This window comes from Amia ocellicauda, chromosome 16 (assembly GCF_036373705.1).
Source record: "Amia ocellicauda isolate fAmiCal2 chromosome 16, fAmiCal2.hap1, whole genome shotgun sequence".
Lineage (NCBI taxonomy): Eukaryota > Metazoa > Chordata > Actinopteri > Amiiformes > Amiidae > Amia > Amia ocellicauda.
Genome location: NC_089865.1, coordinates 30341722 through 30363750, shown reverse-complemented (window position 1 = coordinate 30363750; position 22029 = coordinate 30341722). Strand labels below are relative to the sequence as shown.

Here is a 22029-nt window from a genome sequence, read left to right as displayed (position 1 = left end):
CACTGCTCATTACGCTGAAAAAAAAATCTCATTGGTGTGACATTGGAAAATCCCACTGAACATTTGTTGGACCATAGATTATCACCTGCCATATAATTGTCTCTGGCCCACTACCAACATTACACAGAGGGGATGAGGCCTTCAGCAGGCTGTCCTCTCTAAATAGCTGGTTGACAAGCTGGTGTGCATCAAATAATTTCGTTTTTGTGAACAATTGGGATTGTTTTTGGGAAAGGCCTGGCTTATACAGAAGAGATGGGCTCCATCCGAGCTGGAGAGGAGCGCTAATGTTATCTGATAATATGGCTAGTTGTTTAAAAACATGACTCCTCAGAGCACCGGTCAGGCTGCAGGCTCGCAGTCCTACACTGCAGTCTGCCTGTAACTCCCAGCATAGCCTGACCCCGATCCTAGATCCGTGCCTGGGGGCATCCAATAAAGTACATAGTCCTGAGATTAAATCTTATACAAACACAATCAATAGTTATCCTATTAAAACAGTAATTTGTCATACTCTCGGATGTATTCCTTCCTCTCGGGGCCCTCGTTTCAACAATCTAATAAAAATTAAAACTACAAGACAGAAACTACCTGCTCACATTACTCCTCCCATGTATAAGCTGGCTGTCTTAAACATCCGCTCACTACCTAGCAAAGCAGCCTTAATAAATGACACCATAACTGACACACACATAGATGTGCTCACCTTGACTGAGACCTGGTTAAGACCAGACGACACTATTCCATTAGTAGAAGCCTCCCCTAATGACTTCTCTTACTGCCAGAAGGCCCGTGCAACAGGCCGTGGGGGGGGGGCTGGCCACCATCTACCACACAGACCTGCGCCTGTCTACTAAGCCATTAGACAGCTTCGCATCTTTTGAAATTCACCAGGTAGAATTTAGGCTTAATCCACCTCTTCAGCTTATAGCTATTTATAGGCCACCAGGCCCCTATTCCTTTTTTATGACCAAATTTAGCAATCTCTTATCTGACTTAGCCATACATTATGATAAACTCATTATTTGGGGGGAATTTAACATACATATTGACATTAAAAACGACCCCCTCATTGTTAGTTTCTTGTCCCTATTGGAGGCTTCACTCAGCATGTGTCTGGACGCACACATCATCACAATCACACACTAGATCTAGTTATTACCTGTGGGGTACAGATTCACAACCTAATAATATCACCCCAAAACCAGACGATTTCCGACCACTGCCTTATTACATTTGAGCTGCCTAGAGTAGAATCAGACACACAGGAGAGGAATATAGAAACTCGCTGCCTAAATCCCACTGCTATTCATAAATTCATTACCCTGTTGCCAAATGCTAGCTTTATCAAAACAGGATCTGCAGATGAATTATTAAATTAAATTATTAAATTATGTGAGCCGTAGATGTGAGCGTAAATGGAGAGAAACAAAACTAGGTCTTCCACATGGCATGGAATGACAGTATAATAAGATACAAGCAGGCCCTGCCCTCTGCTAGGCCTGTCTACTACTCCAATTTAATAGAGTCGCATAAGAATAACCCGCGTTTTCTTTTTAATACAATAGCGACACTTACTAACCAGCAGCTAAAGCCTTCAGAGGTTATCCCCCCCAATTTCACCTGTAGTGACTTCATGGATCATTTCAATAGCAAAGTTAACAGCATTAGAAAACAGATAGAAAGGAAACATACACAGATACTATAGCCGACACATGCAGTCCTTCACAGCCCCTGCCTACCTTGGACTCATTTAACATAGTAAATCACCAGGAATTGGTCTCCTTAATTACTAAAATGAAAACAACAACCTGAGCACTAGACCCTATACCCACTAAACTGCTAAAACAATCTCTGCCATTAATTATTCACAGAATACACAATATTATTAATGTCTCTTTATCCTCAGGATCTGTTCCTGATTCATTTAAAATAGCTGTAATTAAACCACTTCTTAAGAAACCCAGTGCCGACCCTAACCAGCTTAAACACTATCGACCTGTCAAACCTTCCCTTCCTTTCTAAGGTTCTAGAGAAAGTAGTTGCAAACCAACTGCAAGCTTTTTTAACCGATAATCATCTTTATGAAGAACTTCAATCAGGCTTCCGTTCTGGCCATAGTACAGAAACGGCCCTGTTAAAAGTATTGTGTTTCAGTCCTCCGATGTAGGGCACGCCAGTGTTATTATTTTATTAGACTTAAGTGTGGCTTTTGACACAATAGACCACAAAATCTTGTTACACCGCTTAGAAAACCCTATTGGCCTATCTCGCAATGTGCTTTCATGGTTTAAATCATATCTGTCAAACAGACTCTAATATGTACAGATTAACGAGAACCACTCAAATTTAAATGAGGTTAAGTACGGAGTCCCACAGGGCTCAGTCCTCGGACCTATACTTTTTCATTATACATGCTCCCTTTAGATGATATCATTCGACAACATAATATTAACTTTCACAGTTACGCAGACGACACACCATTATATCTGTCAGTAAATCCTAAATACCATAGACCTAGAAAAACTAATGTGCTGTCTGTCTGAGATTAAAACCTGGAAGACAAAAAATTGTCTTATGCTTAATTCTGACAAAACAGAAGTCATAATTTTAGGAGACAAAAATCGAACTGTTCATCATGCACTAACAAAACTGAGTAATGGTAACTTTAATTTCTCCCCTAAGGAGATGGCACGAAACCTGGGTGTCATCTGTGATCATAATCTATCTTCTCAGAATGTGTCGAGATCTTCTTTCCTCCAGCTTAGAAACATTGATAGACTAAGACAATTCCTCTCATTACAGGACACGGAGAAATTGATCCACGCATTTGTTACATCTAGATTGGATTACTGCAATGCCATTCTGTCAGGCAGCACAAACAGAGCTATTTCTGCACTTCAGTCGAAAATGCTGCTGCAAGAATCCTAACAAAAACAAAAAAACATGAACACATCACTCCAGTATTGGCTTCTCTTCACTGGCTGCCCGTGCGCTACAGGATAGACTTTAAAGTGCTCTTATTAACATTTAAAGCACTAAAGGGACTGGCACCTCCCTACCTAAAAGATCTCCTTATGGAATACACTCCAGGTCGGCCATTGAGATCACAGGAAGCCGGTTACATAGCGCTCCCTAAAATACACAAGAAAAGTGCAGGTGTTAGAGCAGTCAGTTATAGGGCCCCAAAGCTGTGGAAAGATCTTCCAGCAAATGTAAGAGATGCCCCCTCTGTTTTAGCCTTTAAATCACGGCTGAAGACTCATCTGTTTAGTCTCTGTTTTTCTAGCCCATAGTGCCGTCGGTGTGCCATGGACATGCAATTGCACAACTGTCTTTGGAAATGTCCTGCACTGCATGACCAGTATCTGAGCACGACTGCCCTCTTGTCTTCCAGCAACAGCCTCCTCTGAGGGTCCAACGAGGCACCTCGTCCCCCACCATGGAAGTCTGATGAGGCACAACCCATCCCAGAAGCACCTCACCACGGAGGGTCAACGGGGCATCCACACCCAAGTTTTGACGAGCCATCGCAACCCAAAGCCTGTTGATGGTCCAAACCATCCACCCCCGATGGCCAGCGAGAGGCCTCCTCCAGAGGGAAGACCACAGCCAGCAGCACCGATAAAGAACTTTCTGATCTCCTTGCTGCTGTAATAACTATACTGCCTGGAAGGGAGGCAACCATTAGGCCTAGGCCCTAAGCCGTGGACCCCCAGAGATTAATTTTCTCCTACATGCCATCCATAGGAGTTTTTTGTTTTTCTCTCCTCCGTGCCTAAATGGTTTATTTACTTAAATGTTCACTCACTTTATTCTAGATCATGTAAAATGTTTACAGGTCTACATTTGATTTTATTGTATTTGTTTTTTATTTTGCTATACGTTTGTTGTATGTTTACCTGTCTGTAAAGCGCTCTGTGGCTACCCTGCGAAGGGTGCTATACAAATAAAAATTGATTGATTGATTGATTGATTGATTGATTGATGTGATTTATTAAACCTTGTCTTGCCCTGGGATCTGGGTAGTGAGAATTGGTAGTCAAAGGCTAAGGTGACAGAATTATATCTAATCCCTCCTGGTGCTGGACCAGGGAGGCTTGTCCAGCTGAGGGGATCTGATCCTGAGCTGGTCTCCAGGGAGTATCTCTAAGTCACCTGCTGCCACAATCCAATCTCACTACAGAAAGCGCATCATGTCCAAACAGCATAGTAGATTTCATTAAAATGTAATTTGTACTTAATTTGTATTATCTAGTACTTTGTCACTTTGTATTGCACTTATGTTTTATGTCGCCCTGGATAAGGGCATCTACCAAGAAGTACAAATAAATAATAATAATAATATAATAATAATAATAATAATAATAATACTGAAGAATGCTGGGAGAAATTTAGGATAGGGGGAGAGAGAGAAAAAGAGGAAAGAGGGAAAGGGCAATTTTGTGATGTATTGAAAGCACTTTTTGCTTGTTGGGGATATATTCAGAATTAGCATGCACCTCAGTACCCGCAATGGACTGTACATCTAATAACAATAATAACAACTTCTGCCTTGAACACCGAATACACACACATGAAAATAAAAACAGAATTAGTTTGTGTTCTAAAATAATACAGATTTAGAATAAAACAGTGCAGTTACATTCTTCTTTACTAGTTCCTGATGGATCTGCAGTCAAAGTTAATTCCCATACCATAGATTTAGGTAATGTTATTGTAAGAGTTTGTTTGGGAATTAAATGATGGCTCTGGGATTAATCATATGTCACATGGGTATAAAGGTGTATAGGGATTGTAGAGAATGACTGCTTCAACCCCCCCTTTCCCCACATAAGTACTGGAGCAGCTACAATAGCTGAGCAGTGTACTCTGGCCTAAAGACAGCACCATAGAGGTCCCTGTTAGCCTCGTCTGCATACTCACAAATATCTGATCCCACAACCAAGCCATCCTATAAAGACAAAGTCCATCCTGTCAGTAGAGCTATCCATACCACATGATCCTGGCTGTTGTCCTTTTCTCAGGGGGCTGCGCGTACAGCATTGAGACTTCACAGCTCGCTCAGCAACAGGCTTCCTCCTGTTTCTGCTTTGAGAGCTGATTGTAAGTCCCTGTAGCAGTCCTTTTCTGACGTTCAGATGTAAACAGGGCTGAACCCAGAGATCAACAGCTGAGGTGAGGAGAGCTGGCAGGACTGAGGACTGACTGGTGGCATTGTGGGCTGATGGATCTGAAGTAACTGTGGTGGTGTATACAGGATGCTAATTATTGCATGGTTTGACTATACTTCAAACTTAAAGGATTAGAGGGAGATCTTGGTTCCTGAATGAGAGATGGACCACAAAAGGGAAAGGCTACAGGGAACAGACATTTAATTTGAATGACCGAGCTAAAAGATGTGAGGAGTGTCAGCTATCTAAGTACATGCAGCTCTGTGGAGTAGTGGTTAGGGCTCTGGGTTCATGTGGGCTCAAATCCCGGGTGGGGCAGTGCTGTTGTACCCCTGAGCAGGTACTTCATTTAGATTGCTCCAGTAAAATGCCCAGCTGTATAAATGGGTACACATGTAAGTCGCCCTGGATAAGAGAGTCTGCTAAATGACAAATGATGTAATGTACAGTACTGTGCGCTTGTTTTTAATGGATACAAGCTAAGCTGCTGCATTGCGTTTCTTTGAGTCTCGGATCACCTGAGCATCTGAGCAATAGCCCCCCTCCAGATGCGCCTCCACACAAACAGCCGGCCCTGAGGGAGGGGACAAGAGGGACACAGCCCAGGGGGTGCCTGAATAGCTTAGGATGTAATGGCGGACTGCGTTATTGTCTGTGGTCGTTTTTACAGCAAGCTCGCCCCTCTCTCTCTCAGGTTTGCAAAGCTGATTGAAGCGAGTTGTGTTTTCTGAGCTGGAGATTGCGTGGGAAAGACCAGCAGAGTTGAAACCCAAGTTTCCTGTGAGACTACGCGTGGTAAGCGAAACCATAGGTTTCATCCAGATTGTATGCATTGATTGTAAGTCATTTCAAATTGATGGGGGAGAATCAGTATTTGCCCGTTTTCCTATTGTCGCTAACGTGCTACTGCCCCGCTAACACACGCTGTTGACACAACGTTGTAGCAGCGTCATTCACGTTGTGTGTCAGCTGGGTGTTCTCCTATTACAGATGAAAAATACAAACTTAAAATTGAAAAGAAATTGCGTGGTTTTCATCTGTGCATGTCTATTTTTAGAGCTGTAATTCGCGTTCTTAATCCATGTTTGAACTGTGGATATTTCATTTTAACTGCAGTTTGATCAGACACACACTGAAATATTAAACTGTACATGCATTAGAAAAAACTAAGGAAATCTGTTGATCTATTGAAATGGGTAGACTATATGTATTGCATAAGTCTTGACTTGGGTCTAATAATATAATGAATCATGTGAGTCTACAACATGAAAACCTATTTGTTCCACTTTTATTTTTTGCAGATTCTTATTTCTTTATTCTTTTTACATTATTCAGGGAAAAATACAGTCACACAAAAGGACTACATTTCACACTGAATGAATGACCAAACCAAAAAATAAATGTATTTTTGACAGTTTAATAGCAATGTAATACTTCATTACAAATAGTTTTTAAAACCACACAATAAACAAAAATGTAGTAAATATTTTGTTAATAGAAAACTGACATCAAGAGCAATTCATTCTGCTTTTCAATACTAGTGAATAAAACAAGTTAATGTGTGTGTGTGTGTGTGTGTGTGTGTGTGTGTGTGTGTGTGTGTGTGTGTGTTTGCCTCCCTCCTTTTAGGATCTGCCTTGAATTTTTCCCTGTAATTTCAAGTTCTCTCTGTTAAGTTTACAGTTTACAAAGTGATAACTTTTTTCATAGACATTTTCTTGCTTAAAATTTAAAAGTAAAATAAGTAAAACTGTAATCACCACAATCAACCAAGTAATGTTTTCAGCCTGAGTTTTGTCACATTTCCTGCCAGCATATGGTTGCATAGTTGTTTATCTGAGCCCCACATTCTCTGAGTTTGATCTTGCCCCAGCTGTAGTAACAGACATGTTTCCAAGGGATGCTTTCATATGATTCAGCATTGTTCCTGTGCTCCACTATGACTAAGCTCTGCATTTCACTTTTTGGTCTTGCTTGTCAAAATACGCACAGACAACACGTCGCTTAATCCTGCTCCCAAAGTAGACATTGCAAATCATGATTAAAAGCATGTGGAATATTGGGAAATGAATATCCATGTGATGGGAAACACCATCTCATATCCTAATTGTATCAGCGTTTGTTTGTTTTTTGATCAACACATCCAATACAAATCTCACAGGAAAATAAAGGGTGCAACAACAGTTAATAGTGTGCAATCTTTTACCCTTCAGTTTCTACAGCTATTTGCCTTTAATTTTTCAAGTTGAAGAAAAAAAAAAAAAATAACATCCCTAGTAAAAATTCATTTTGTGAGGCGGATTGTTTTTAAAACAACTAAATATACTGGGGTTGTAGCACTATGGTGTGAACTGCAGGACTCTGACAAATTATAAAACATTGTGTTTTTGTAGAATCATTTGTGAGTCTGTTGCATTTTTCCGTTTAGTTGCACTCTATGTGCATTCTCAAACTTCATTGTACATTGTCACCTGACCCTGATTTGATAGATGTCCTAACCTACTCAGCATGGATTGTCTGATCCCTGTCAGTGCACCATTTTTTTCACTATCAGTCTGGCACTCTGCTGAAACCATGCTCTACTGGTATATAGTGGTTAATGTTAAACATTTCTGTGATTGCACTCAGATATAAAAGTGTAGGGCGCGCCGCTTAAACTTTTGTAAATTGACGCTTGTGAATTTAACACTTGTTGTTGCACCTCACTATTGTAATGGAGCTGCTAACAGTATTTTGTCTTCCATTTCTTCCAGCAGCTGTACGGTCCAGTGATCTCCGTGAAGGTGGGGAAACAATTCCCACTGGCCATCAGCTCTGCAAGGAGGAGTGGGGCTCCAGTCAGTGTGGAGGAGCTCAGTGAATTGGAGCCTGTCAGTATGGCAGAGCCAGGATCTGAGCATGGCACACAAAGACACAATACAGCAGGATCTGAGCACAGAAGAGAGGGACTCTGTAATCTGCATCCAGGAAACATTATCGAAACGCTCAATGAAACTGGGTCAGTGATTAAACGGGAGCAAACAGAAGTAGAGCTGTGTGAACAGCTGAACCTACAGACTCTCCACAATAAACCTGAATGTGTTGATGATAAGTTGCATGGACCTTCAATAGGATCTCTTCACATGAATACACAATATACTATATTGGATTGTATCACTTATAAGACAGAGTTTGAGCCACAGTCAATTAAAGAGGAGAACACATGCACTGAACTAGATGACTCGCTGCCGGAACAATATAGCGAGGACTTGGGAAGCAGAGGGCAACAGCCAGACCAAAAGATTCCTCTTCAGGAGTTTATGAAGCCTTGCTCAGTCAGAGTGGAGAGACTATCATTACAACACACACATAAAAGCGTCCATGTTTGCAGTCCACTGGCAGTGAACAACAACACAACAGAGTTCACTAGAGACTCTGAGGGCTGTAATTACTGTGCACAGTGTGGAAAGAGCTTCCAAAGATCTCGGCATCTCAAAATACACCAGCGTATCCACACAGGAGAGAGACCATTCTACTGTACTCAGTGTGGGAAAAGCTTCAGCAGGCCAGACAACCTTAAGTCACACCAGAAAATTCACACAGGAGAAAGACCTTACAGCTGTGATCAGTGTGGGAAGAGTTTCGGTACATCTGGACAATTGATAAAACATTACCGAATTCACACAGGAGAGAGACCATACAGCTGTAATCAGTGTGAGAAGGGATTCATTTCATCAGGGAAACTGAAAGTCCATTACCGGATTCACACAGGAGAGAAGCCATATAACTGTAGTCAGTGTGGGAAAGGATTCATTACATCGGGGAAACTGAAAGTCCATTACCGAATTCACACTGGAGAGAAACCATATAACTGTACCCAATGTGGGAAGAGTTTCAGTCACTCAGGGAATCTTATCGCACACCAGAAAATTCACACAGGGGATAAACCATACAGGTGTGATCAGTGTGGGAAGGATTTCATTACATCAAGACAACTGAAACACCATTACCGAATTCACACTGGGGAGAGACCTTACAGCTGTGTACACTGTGGGAAGGGTTTCACTGTATCATCCAAGCTTAATGTACATCTGCGAATCCATACAGGATAAATTGTGTAGTTATGCTGTGTGTGGGAAATGTTTTAATGAACTGAAGCACCTTAAATCTGCAAAATCCACTGACAAACTTGCACAGGAGGCTGAGGAACAATTGCCAGTAAACTGATATTAACCAAGATCACAAAGCACTAAACTAAAGGACAGTGGGGGAGGAATCACACTCTACCTTGTTTAGCTTGGGAATTATTGAACACGATCCATCTGTCAATTTTTCATAACCTTACATGATTCCAGGGATCTGGAGCCTATCTCTGGAGAATAGGTTGCAAGACAGGAACCACCAGACAGGCTGCCAGGCCATCATAGGGCTCACGTGCACTGACACACACATGCACACGCACACACACACTCATACACACATACTCATACATACATACATACATACATACATACATACACACACACACACACACACACACACACACACACACACACCCACCCACCCACCCACCAGGGGGCCATGGAGAATGTGCAATTAACCTACCAGTATGGCTTTGGGAAGTGGGAGGAAAACAGGGTGCCTGGAGCAGGGGGTTCCCAAACTGATCCTGGAGAACCCTCTGTCCTGCTGGTTTTTATTTCAACCGAGCAATTAATTATATAATTGAGCCTTATATTGCATTGTTAGTTCAATTAAGGAATCAATTAAGCAAGTAAGATCTCGGTTGGAACAAAAACCAGCAGGACAGGGGGTCCTACAGGACCGGTTTGGGAACAGCTGGTCTAGAGGATACCCATGTCGACACGGGGGAAAATGTAAACTCAACACAGTCAGACTGTGAGCTGCATTTGAATCCTGGAGCTGTAAATCAACAGCACTAACCGCAGCTGAGGTTACTATTCTCAATCTAACATATATGTTCATAAATTATCGCAGACTAAAGTATTGGCACCGTTCATTTGAACCAATGTTCCTTTCTAATTAGTTTCAATGAATAAATATTGTATTGACTGATTTAGGTTTAGTGCTAATATATGAGTTTATTGAAGACAATTAAGAGGTTATCAATACGTATATATGTTATATTAACTCCATATCACGTGCCTTTCAAAAGTTTTCACCCCCCTACCAAAACATTCACATTGATTAATTGCTTGTAATTTTTTTTGTAAATTAATTATAATTTTATGCAATTTATGACTGTTATGTGTTAAGGAGGCCCTATGCCATCAAAATATGTTAAGAAATAATATATACTGGGAGATTGCACTTAACACGTTTTAATTTACCACAGTTTCAGAACAACTCTGAAATAATTAAGGAACAAATGTACTTTTCAGAGGTTTCAGAGCAATGTGGTTTGGGAGTGAGTGTCACTGTGCACTGTGTCACATTGATGACCCTTTCCCCTCACCAACAATAGTCACTTGTATTTTTTAAAGTAAATTATCTTACAACATTTATTATTAATTTAGTTATTACATACATTATATAGAAGGCTAATATGTTAACTTTTCCATTTCCTACACTCATTTACCAATATGTATCTCTCACTGGCTTCCATTGGAACAGATCTTCTCTTATAACGTATTCCTATGGAGAAATGGTTTTCATTTTACAGTTTCAGATTGGATGGCCATTTTCAGGAACACATCTACCATGTTACGTGAGACCTCCCTGTATATTGAAATGTACTGATTTAAGTATTCAGCCCCTTAAGTTAGTATTTGGAGGGAGCACCTTTGGCACATATTACTGCTGTTAGTTTTTTTGCTGTAATTTTTGCCCATTGCAACTGTTACTCATCTATTAGTTGATTAAATAAAGAAAACATGCGTGAAACACAAGGAAACAAGTTAGAGATAATTTTATTGGACATGCGAGGAAAAAAGATGAACTTGCCAAAAAAAAAGGATAAAGAATGTAAACACAGTAAGTGTCCTTAATGAAAACTAAATGTCACACCTTGAAAAATACATTAATTATTGTGCAAAATAAATAAATAGCCTAAGTTACATTGAAAATAAGTATTGGTAAGAAAATGAAAATTCACAAATGCATAATGCCTAAGCATTCTTATTCAAGAAAATTAGCGAATATGGTTGTTGTTTTTATTCTAAGCATTCTGATTCATTGGATGTGTAATTAAATACAATAAGCAATTTAATATAACATGTTGTGCTTGTATAAGTGAAATTCACCCAGCGGTGTGTTTATTGCACAACAAGGGATTGAGGTAAAAAACACTGTACTGTGATGTTTTTCTTATGTACTCACTGCTGTATGTTCGAGTATGAGCATGCGTGCTGGCGGGTGGGGGAGGGTTCATCCTGTATTTTCGTATCTCAAAGGTGGCAACCTTAGTGTGGAGCTGATTTATAATGAAATATATACAAATGCCACAATAGATTATTTTTATATTTAATTTAGACAGGCTTTTTAAGTTCAGGTTTTTTATATATATATATATATATATATATATATATATATATATACACTCACCTAAAGGATTATTAGGAACACCATACTAATACTGTGTTTGACCCCCTTTCGCCTTCAGAACTGCCTTAATTCTACGTGGCATTGATTCAACAAGGTGCTGAAAGCATTCTTTAGAAATGTTGGCCCATATTGATAGGATAGCATCTTGCAGTTGATGGAGATTTGTGGGATGCACATCCAGGGCACGAAGCTCCCGTTCCACCACATCCCAAAGATGCTCTATTGGGTTGAGATCTGGTGACTGTGGGGGCCAGTTTAGTACAGTGAACTCATTGTCATGTTCAAGAAACCAATTTGAAATGATTCGACCTTTGTGACATGGTGCATTATCCTGCTGGAAGTAGCCATCAGAGGATGGGTACATGGTGGTCATAAAGGGATGGACATGGTCAGAAACAATGCTCAGGTAGGCCGTGGCATTTAAACGATGCCCAATTGGCACTAAGGGGCCTAAAGTGTGCCAAGAAAACATCCCCCACACCATTACACCACCACCACCAGCCTGCACAGTGGTAACAAGGCATGATGGATCCATGTTCTCATTCTGTTTATGCCAAATTCTGACTGTCTCAACAGAAATCGAGACTCATCAGACCAGGCAACATTTTTCCAGTCTTCAACTGTCCAATTTTGGTGAGCTTGTGCAAATTGTAGCCTCTTTTTCCTATTTGTAGTGGAGATGAGTGGTACCCAGTGGGGTCTTCTGCTGTTGTAGCCCATCCGCCTCAAGGTTGTACGTGTTGTGGCTTCACAAATGCTTTGCTGCATACCTCGGTTGTAACGAGTGGTTATTTCAGTCAAAGTTGCTCTTCTATCAGCTTGAATCAGTCGGCCCATTGTCCTCTGACCTCTACCATCAATAAGGCATTTTCGCCCACAGGACTGCCGCATACTGGATGTTTTTCCCTTTTCACACCATTCTTTGTAAACCCTAGAAATGGTTGTGCGTGAAAATCCCAGTAACTGAGCAGATTGTGAAATACTCAGACCGGCCCGTCTGGCACCAACAACCATGCCATGCTCAAAATTGCTTAAATCACCTTTCTTTCCCATTCAGACATTCAGTTTGGAGTTCAGGAGATTGTCTTGACCAGGACCACACCCCTAAATGCATTGAAGCAACTGCCATGTGATTGGTTGGTTAGATAATTGCATTAATGAGAAATTGAACAGGTGTTCCTAATAATCCTTTAGGTGAGTGTATATATATATATATATATATATATATATGCCTAAACTTTTTTTAACTCCAAGAATTCAATTACTACAAGTTGTCAAATACTAACATCACTTAGAATATTCAAATACTTGGGCCAGTTTTACTCTAGAATTTGCATGTACTTTGCATCATCCCCTCAGTCCTGACAATCTTCCCAGTCCCTGCTGATTAGAAGCATTTGACACTTAGAACAGGGGATGTGCCAACTGATTGGAAAATTGCTAATGTCATACCAATCCAAAAGAAAGGGGACAAAACTAAACCAGGAAATTACAGACCAATTGGTCTCACCTGCATTACTTTTTGGAAGACATTATTAGACAGAAAATCGAGGAATATCTTAATGAAAACCATATTCTTAGAGATACTCAACATGGGTTTAGACGAGGCCGATCATGTCTTACTAATTTTGTCTTACTTACTTACTAGTTTTTGAACAGGCAACCCATCGTGCTCGTTTGGTGTCCATTAATAACTAATTTGGTGTCCATTAATAACTAATATGATATAATTAGATTTTTAGAAAGCTTTTGATAAGGTTCCACACCAAAGACAGATCATCAAATTGGAAGCTGTAGGCATTCAGGGTAATGTAAGAAGATGGATTATGAACTGGTTGATGTATAGGACACAGAGGGTGTCGATAAGAACATAAGAAAGTTTACAATAGAGAGGAGGCCATTCGACCCATCGTGCTTGTTTGGTGTCCATTAATAACTAAGTGATCCAAGGATCCTATCCAGTCTGTTTTTGAATGATCCCAAATGTTCAGCTTCAACCACATCGCTGGGGAGCTGTCTCCTGTTTTCTGTCTTGGATGCCCAAATTCCATTTGTGTCCCGGGGTGCGTGTGTCCCTGCTGATCTGGAAAAGCTCCTCTGGTTTGATGTGGTCGATGCCCTTCATGATTTTGAAGACTTGAATCAAGTCCCCACATAGTCTCCTCTGTTCCAGGGTGAAAAGGTTCAGTTCCTCAGTCTCTCAGTAGGACATTCCCTTCAGACCTGGAATAAGTCTGGTTGCTCTCCTCTGAACTGCCTCTATATCTTTCTTGAAAGTGTTGAGCCCAGAACTGTCCACAGTATCCAGATGAGCTCTAACTAGTGCATTGTAAAGTCTGAACATCACTGCCCTTGTTCTCAATTCTACACTTTTGACAATATACCCTAGCATTCTGTGTACCTTTTTTTATTGCTTCCCCACATTGTTTGGATGGAGAAAGTGAGGAGTCCACATAGACTCCCAGGTCTTTCTCATGCGTTACTTCATCTAGTTCTATTCCTCCCATAGTGTAATTATAGTGGACATTTTTGTTACCTGCATGTAATACCTTGCACTTGTCCACATTGAATTTCATCTGCCAGGTGTCAGCCCACAACTGAATATTATCCAAGTCCCTTTGAATAAACTGTGCTGCCAAGATTGTATCTGCTGAGCCACCTATTTTAGTATCATCTGCAAATTTGACAAATTTGCCAACTATCCTAGAGTCCAGTTCATTAATATACACTGCTCAAAAAAAATAAGGGAATACTTAAATCACACATCGGATCTCGATGAACGAAATATATTAAAGATCAAAATCTTTACTGTACATTGTGTAATTCATTGAGAACAAAATGACGTAACAATGGTCAATGGAAACCAAAATCGATTGAGGGCTGTATTCAAACTCACACCGAAAATCAAAGTAAACAATTGAAATCACAAGCTGTTCCAACTTGCATGAATTTCATCACGGCAACTCATAACGTGACTCAGTAGTGTGTATGGCCCCCACGTGCCTTTATCCACTCCTGACAACGTCTTGGCATGCTCCTGATGAGACGGCGGATGGTGTCCTGGGGGATCTCCTCCCAGACCTGGATCAGGGCATCAGTGAGCTCCTGGACAGTGTGTGGCGCTACTTGGCGGTGTCGGATGCACCGATACATAACGTCCCAAAGGTTCTCAATTTGATTCAGGTCTGGGGAATGTGAGTGCCAGTCAATGGCATCAATGCCTTCGTCATCCAGGAACTGCCTACACACTCTGGCGACATGAGGCTGGGCATTGTTCTGCACCAGGAGAAACCCAGGGCCCACTGCACCAGCGTAAGGTCTGACGATGGGTCTGAGGATTTAATCCCGGTACCTAACAGCAGTCAGGGTACCGTTGGCTAGCACATGGAGGTCTGTGCGACCCTCCAAGGATATGCCTTCCCAGACCATCACTGACCCACCGCCAAACCAGTCATGCTGGATGATGTTGCAGGCAGCATAACGTTCACCACGGCGTCTCCAGACTCTTTCCCGTCTGTCACATGTGCTCAGTGTGAACCTGCTCTCATCTGTGAAGAGAACGGGGCGCCAATGGCAGACCTGTCAATTCTGGTGTTCTCTGGCTAATGCCAATTGAGCTGCACGGTGCTGGGCTGTGAGCACAGGTCCCACTGGAGGATGTCATTACACCCTCATGGAGTCTGTTTTTGACAGTTTGGTCAGAAACATGCACACTAGTAACCCGCTGCAGATCATTTTGTATGGCTCTGGCAGTGCTCCTCCTGTTCCTCCTCACACAAAAGTATCACACAGATACTGGTCCTGCTGCTGGGTTGATGCCCTTCTACGGCCCTGTCCAGCTCTCCTCATGTAATGGCCCATCTCTTGGTATCTCCACCATGCTCTTGAGACTGTACTGGGAAACACAGCAACCTTCTTGTGACAGCACGTATGGATGTGCTATCCTGGAGGAGCTGGACTACCTGTGCAACCTGAATGGGCTGCAGATAACGCCTCATGCTACCAGTAGTGACAAGGACACTAGGAAAACACAGAATTAGAAAATAATCAGTCAGGAAGGATAAGGAGAGAGCAATTGTCTGTGGCCACCACCTGCTAAACCATCCCCTTTTTGGGGGTTGTCTTGCTGTTGCCTCTCCAGTGCACTTGTTGTCACTTTCATTTGCACCAAAACAGGTGACATTCATTCACAATCGCTTAGGCTTCCTAACTGGACAGATTGATATCCCTGAAGTTTAATTGACTTGGTGTTATACTGTGATGATTACGTGTTCCCTTAATTTTTTTGAGCAGTGTAGATTAGAAAAAGCACAGGCCCTAATACTGATCCAGAGGCACTCCACTAACAACCTCACTCCAGTTAGAAGCAACACCTCTTATCAACACCCTCTGTTTCCTATACATCAACCAGTTCAAAATCCATCTACTTACATTACCCTGAATGCCTACAGCTTCCATTTTGATCCGTCTTTGGTGTGGAACCTTATCAAAAGCTTTTTGAAAATCTAAGTATATCATATCATATGCTTTCACGTGATCTACAGCTGCAATTGCATGTTCAAAGAACTCTGATAGATTAGTAAGACATGATCTGCCTCGTCTAAACCCATGTTGACTATCTCCAAGAATATGGTTTTCATTAAGATCATCCTCTATTTTCTGACCAACATTTTACAAGTAATGCAGGTGAGACTGATTGGTCTGTAATTTCCTGGCTCAGTTTTGGCATGACATTTGCCATCTTCCAATCATTTGGCACATCCCGTGTCATTTGGAATATTTTAGTTAGCGGCCTATAAATAATTTCCCAAATTACTGTTGGAAATATCCCATCTGGCCCAGGTGATTTGTTTGTTTTTAATTCTGCTAGTCCCTTTAGTACCTCCTCCTCATTTATCATAATCTCTTTTAGGGTTTGACTGAACTGATTGTTAACCTGTGGCATGTTATCTGTTTTTTTTGTAAAAACCTCTGTGAAATACTCATTTAGAACATTTGCCACATCTTGTTCATTTTACAAGAAACTTCATTTTTTTCCCTTTATCTGTTTCACTTCCTCCTTTATTGACCTCTTCCTGTTGCAGTATTTAAAAAAAACTCTTTGCATTAGTTTTTTTGCAGTTCAACATATTCTTTGTATTTTGTTTCATCTCTATCCATTTTGTACACGCTGTAGAACATTTTCTTTGTCTTGATATTTTTTTGCATACTTCTATTAAACCATTTTGGCCAATGTTTTCTGGTACTCAATTTGCAAAGTTTTGGTACAAATTTCTCCTGAGCCTCAAGTAGTATATTCTTAAAATATACCCATCCATTTTCAACTGACTCTGTATCCAATGTGCTCCAGTCTACCTCTTCTAAGTGCCGCCTCATACCTTCAAGGTTTGCTTTTCTAAAATTGTAGACCATTGTTTCAGACTTGGTCCTTGTTTTTTGGAAGTATGCCTCAAAGCTAACCATATTGTGATCACACTTTGCTCACTAGTGTCCCTCTGACTCTATCTTGGTCATTTGAAAAGATCAAATAAATGCATGCGCTCTCCCTGGTTGGTTCCCTGACAAATTGAGTTAGAAAGCAGTCATTTACCATCTCAACCATTTCTATTTCTGCTTCTGGAGTCCCAACTGGGCTTTCCCAGTCTATGTTTGGGAAATTGAAATCCCCCATTATAACAGCCACATCCTTGCTACATGCAGTCCTGATTACACTGTACAATGCAACATCTTGCTGAATATCTGAGTTGGGTGGTTTGTAACACACTCCTACCACTAATCCTCCAGATCTCTTGTTCAAAAGTTTAACCCACAAAGATTCTGTTTCGTTACTAGGATCTAATTTGAATTCTTCTGCCTCAATGTCATTTTTGACATACACTCACCTAAAGGATTATTAGGAACACCTGTTCAATTTCTCATGAATGCAATTATCTAACCAACCAATCACATGGCAGTTGCTTCAATGCATTTAGGGGTGTGGTCCTGGTCAAGACAATCTCCTGAACTCCAAACTGAATGTCTGAATGGGAAAGAAAGCTAATTTAAGCAATTTTGAGCGTGGCATGGTTGTTGGTGCCAGACGGGCCGGTCTGAGTATTTCACAATCTGCTCAGTTACTGGGATTTTCATGCACAACCATTTCTAGGGTTTACAAAGAATGGTGTGAAAAGGGAAAAACATCCAGTATGCGGCAGTCCTGTGGGCGAAAATGCCTTGTTGATGCTAGAGGTCAGAGGAGAATGGGCCGACTGATTCAAGCTGATAGAAGAGCAACTTTGACTGAAATAACCACTCGTTACAACCGAGGTATGCAGCAAAGCATTTGTGAAGCCACAACACGTACAACCTTGAGGCGGATGGGCTACAACAGCAGAAGACCCCACCGGGTACCACTCATCTCCACTACAAATAGGAAAAAGAGGCTACAATTTGCACAAGCTCACCAAAATTGGACAGTTGAAGACTGGAAAAATGTTGCCTGGTCTGATGAGTCTCGATTTCTGTTGAGACATTCAGATGGTAGAGTCAGAATTTGGCGTAAACAGAATGAGAACATGGATCCATCATGCCTTGTTACCACTGTGCAGGCTGGTGGTGGTGGTGTAATGGTGTGGGGGATGTTTTCTTGGCACACTTTAGGCCCCTTAGTGCCAATTGGGCATCGTTTAAATGCCACGGCCTACCTGAGCATTGTTTCTGACCATGTCCATCCCTTTATGACCACCATGTACCCATCCTCTGATGGCTACTTCCAGCAGGATAATGCACCATGTCACAAAGGTCGAATCATTTCAAATTGGTTTCTTGAACATGACAATGAGTTCACTGTACTAAACTGGCCCCCACAGTCACCAGATCTCAACCCAATAGAGCATCTTTGGGATGTGGTGGAACGGGAGCTTCGTGCCCTGGATGTGCATCCCACAAATCTCCATCAACTGCAAGATGCTATCCTATCAATATGGGCCAACATTTCTAAAGAATGCTTTCAGCACCTTGTTGAATCAATGCCACGTAGAATTAAGGCAGTTCTGAAGGCGAAAGGGGGTCAAACACAGTATTAGTATGGTGTTCCTAATAATCCTTTAGGTGAGTGTATAATGCTACCTCATCACCTCTTCAATTTTGCCTGTCCCTCCTAAACTGTGTGTATCCTTTCAACTTTTATTCATCCACATAATTTTCTGTAAGCCATGTTTCTGTCACTCCTACAACATCATAGTCACACACCTGCACTGTAGCTTCTAGGTCTAACATTTTGTTCCTTATACTCCTGGAGAAACATTTCAGGACTTACCTACTAGCAGTTTCCCTGTTTTCTTTTCTGAAGGGTACATGTCTCATTGTCAGAGCTCCCTGCCCACCTGGTCCCTAGTTTAAATGATTCTCAATTTCTCTGCACATACACTCTCCCAATGCATTAGCCCTCCTTCTGTTTAGATGTAGACCGAACAGTTTGTCCTATGTCATTGGTTCCAATGTGGACCATGACCAATGGACTTCCCCCAGCTTTGGCCAGTAGCCCATCTACTAGTTTAGGGATATCTGCAACCTGAGCACCAGGCAGGCAAGATACCATGCGGCTCTCCTTATCACTAGAACACACTGTGTGATCTACGCCTCTAAGAATCGAGTCTCCTACTATAAGTACCTCCCTGTTCTGGGGACAGGGCTTAATTTGTGTCGGAACAAGCCGTATCCGTATCCGATACCTCCGAATTTAGATCCGACACCTGTCTTGGGGGATCCCCAGTGCTTAATTTGTGCTGGATCCTGCTGGATCTCTCTTTTGAGTGTCTGTGTTCCGGTACGTATATACGCCGATCCTGTACCTAAAGTGGCGGCACAATCCACCCCCCCCCCCCCGCTCTCATGGTTTTTGACCATGCCCCCCCCCGCTCTCATGGTTTTTGACCGTCGCCTCCCCCCCTCCCCCCTCTTTCTCACACCACCCCCCACCCCCGTCACCACCACTTGCTCTAACTAGCGCCTGCCTTGTCACTCCTCCGCTCTCATATACACTTTGTGTTCCGGCACCTTCTGATTTACAAATCAAGCACTGTCTGGCGGGGGAGGGGGCACCGTGGTGCTCTGGCGCTATAATTAACTACTTTTGTTTAAAACGACAGTTTATAATCTTTATCTACCCGCTAGCAGTCTAATGATGTAGCAGAGTCTGCCAAACACATTTAAAACAGAAGGTGATTCAAGCAGCCAATAGCAGGGCGAGAATGAGAAACAATCGTAATTCAATTCCTCTTTGCCAATCAGATTGAACTTATGTAGAGTCCTGGCAGGGATAGTCCTGACAGGGACATTTCATGGTACCTTTCTCATGCAAGCAGAGTTTCCATTCTCCTTGGCCATAAACACACAGGTCGCGTCCGTGTATCACAGATATCCGCAGTTGTGCACAGATCTGCACAGCTCCACCAATGGGATTGATGGAATTCTGCAGATCTGTTCTGGCATGCGGAAGTCTGCGCTGCAAGAATGCGCCCTAAGACCCTGTTCACATTTGAGATTTAGGCCAGCCCAGGGCCGCCTTAAATCAAATGTGAACAGGGTCATCTTCTAAATCTTTTGTAGTAATTTTTGCATTACTTTAGTATAAATACATGTTAATTTGGATTCATATATTGTTTTTTTGTGACTTTATGTGAATGAAAAGACACACATTCACCTGTTTTCTCATTGGAAATAGGTCAATTTCAAAATATCACTGCACTGGTCACAAAAGCAAAGTGGGGAATAAAAGCCATTCCCTTTCAAATCGAAAGACAGCCATTACCAAATGGGAAGAGCCTTCTGATCTGTCAATCAGTGAAAGTACATACCAAAGCTGCCAAAGGGGCCCTGCTGGCATTCACCTGCCAGTGAATGTGCTTTACACTTAAAGCTTGATAGGGGGCTCACCTGCTCTTCGGAGTGCGGTTTGAATTCCTGCTTCCTCTTCAGAGTGTATTATAATATTCCTGTCTCTTCGGAGCCCGGACTATAGTCCTCCTTATTATTATTGTATTATTATTATTAATTGCTTCTCTTGGGACGTAAGTGTGTGGTAGGAGTCTCGATCGAAGCCGGCCTCAGTCCCTCCACGGAGATTTATTGCATGGATTTGACCTTCTTGTACCATTTTTCTTTCTTACAGATTCGAGTGGTGTAGGAGAGGACAGAGACGGAGACTACTCCACTGGAGCAGCCTCCCTGTGGCTGGTCGGTGACCGCCCTGCTCTATCCTCCAGATTCTCTCAACCTCTGTCACCGGATTTTAAACCACTCGATATGTCCAGAGCAACGATCGATGAACACCTTGTCGACAACGAACTGTCAATCCCTCGACCCCCTTGTCAATATAGACTACCCTGTCGATTTCTCGAACTTTCTGTTGATATCGACTGTGGAATTCCTCCCCATGTCAATCCCCTGTCGACATCGACCAACCTCGTTGACCTTCATGCTCCATCAACCTCTCGACAACATCACGACCTGCTCTCGACCTCTGGACACCCATGTCAACCTCTCGACCTCGACAACCTCGACTTTAACATCGAAGGGGGCAGTATCAGAGCCAAGGAGTTTGGCGAAGTCCATCTGCCAGAAGAGCTGTCGACCTACTTAGAGAGTCTGAATGAAGGAGACACAGACACGGATCTGTTAACCGGGATGAAGCCAAAGGGGGCTTTTCACCGTTGTTCCGGGTGCCAGGGCAAGCTACCCTCGGACGATGGACACGACTCTTGCGTGCGCTGTCTGAGCAAGGAGCATACCCAGAACGCACTGAAGGGAGAAGGGGGCTGCATGCACTGTGCAGCATTTACGGAGGCCATGTGTCGTAAGAGGGCCAGGAACTCCCCATCAGCCAGCCACCAGAGCGCAAGCTCTGCCCGCCACTCTTCTGTGGGCACGGCTCCACACAGACCCCCAGCGAGTGTCTCTCCAAGAAGGCAGCGCTTGTCTTCCTCCAGAGCTTCACTGGCGAGGGCGCAGTCTGTCTCCCCCTCTCCACCTAATTCCAGGTGCTCCCCCGGGAGGAGAGGTCCCCAAGACCAAGGCGCTCTTGCTCCAGATCTGCCAGATGGTCTGCTCCGCGAACTCCTCCAAGGTGCAGGAGACAGGAAGCGGACGGGATTGCGTCTCTGATTAAAACAGTGAGGGAACTGTCACACAGGCTAGACTCCCAGCAACAGATGCTGCACTCTATGGCGCCGCGACGTCCGGCGGAAGAGAATGTTTCCCGTCTTCCTCAGCTGCCACCTCCACCGGAAGAAGTGCTGTCCCACGTGGTGTCGCGCTCGGACATATTGGATCC

General features: G+C 42.5%; 1 protein-coding gene across 1 annotated transcript; it reads left to right on the top strand.

Annotated features, from left to right (window-relative positions):
* Window positions 1-7935: 7935 nt before the first annotated feature.
* LOC136711569 (zinc finger protein 180-like) lies at window positions 7936-9683 on the top strand. The gene has a single exon (XM_066687904.1). It carries the CDS (start codon window positions 8051-8053, stop codon window positions 9263-9265), a length of 1215 nt encoding a protein of 404 aa, XP_066544001.1. The 5' UTR covers window positions 7936-8050; the 3' UTR covers window positions 9266-9683.
* Window positions 9684-22029: the final 12346 nt, after the last annotated feature.

What these genes read in the sequence shown, in the direction of transcription:
- LOC136711569 (XM_066687904.1), top strand. Translation starts at nt 8,051, where the DNA reads ATGGCAGAGCCAGGATCTGAGCATGGCACACAAAGACACAATACAGCA.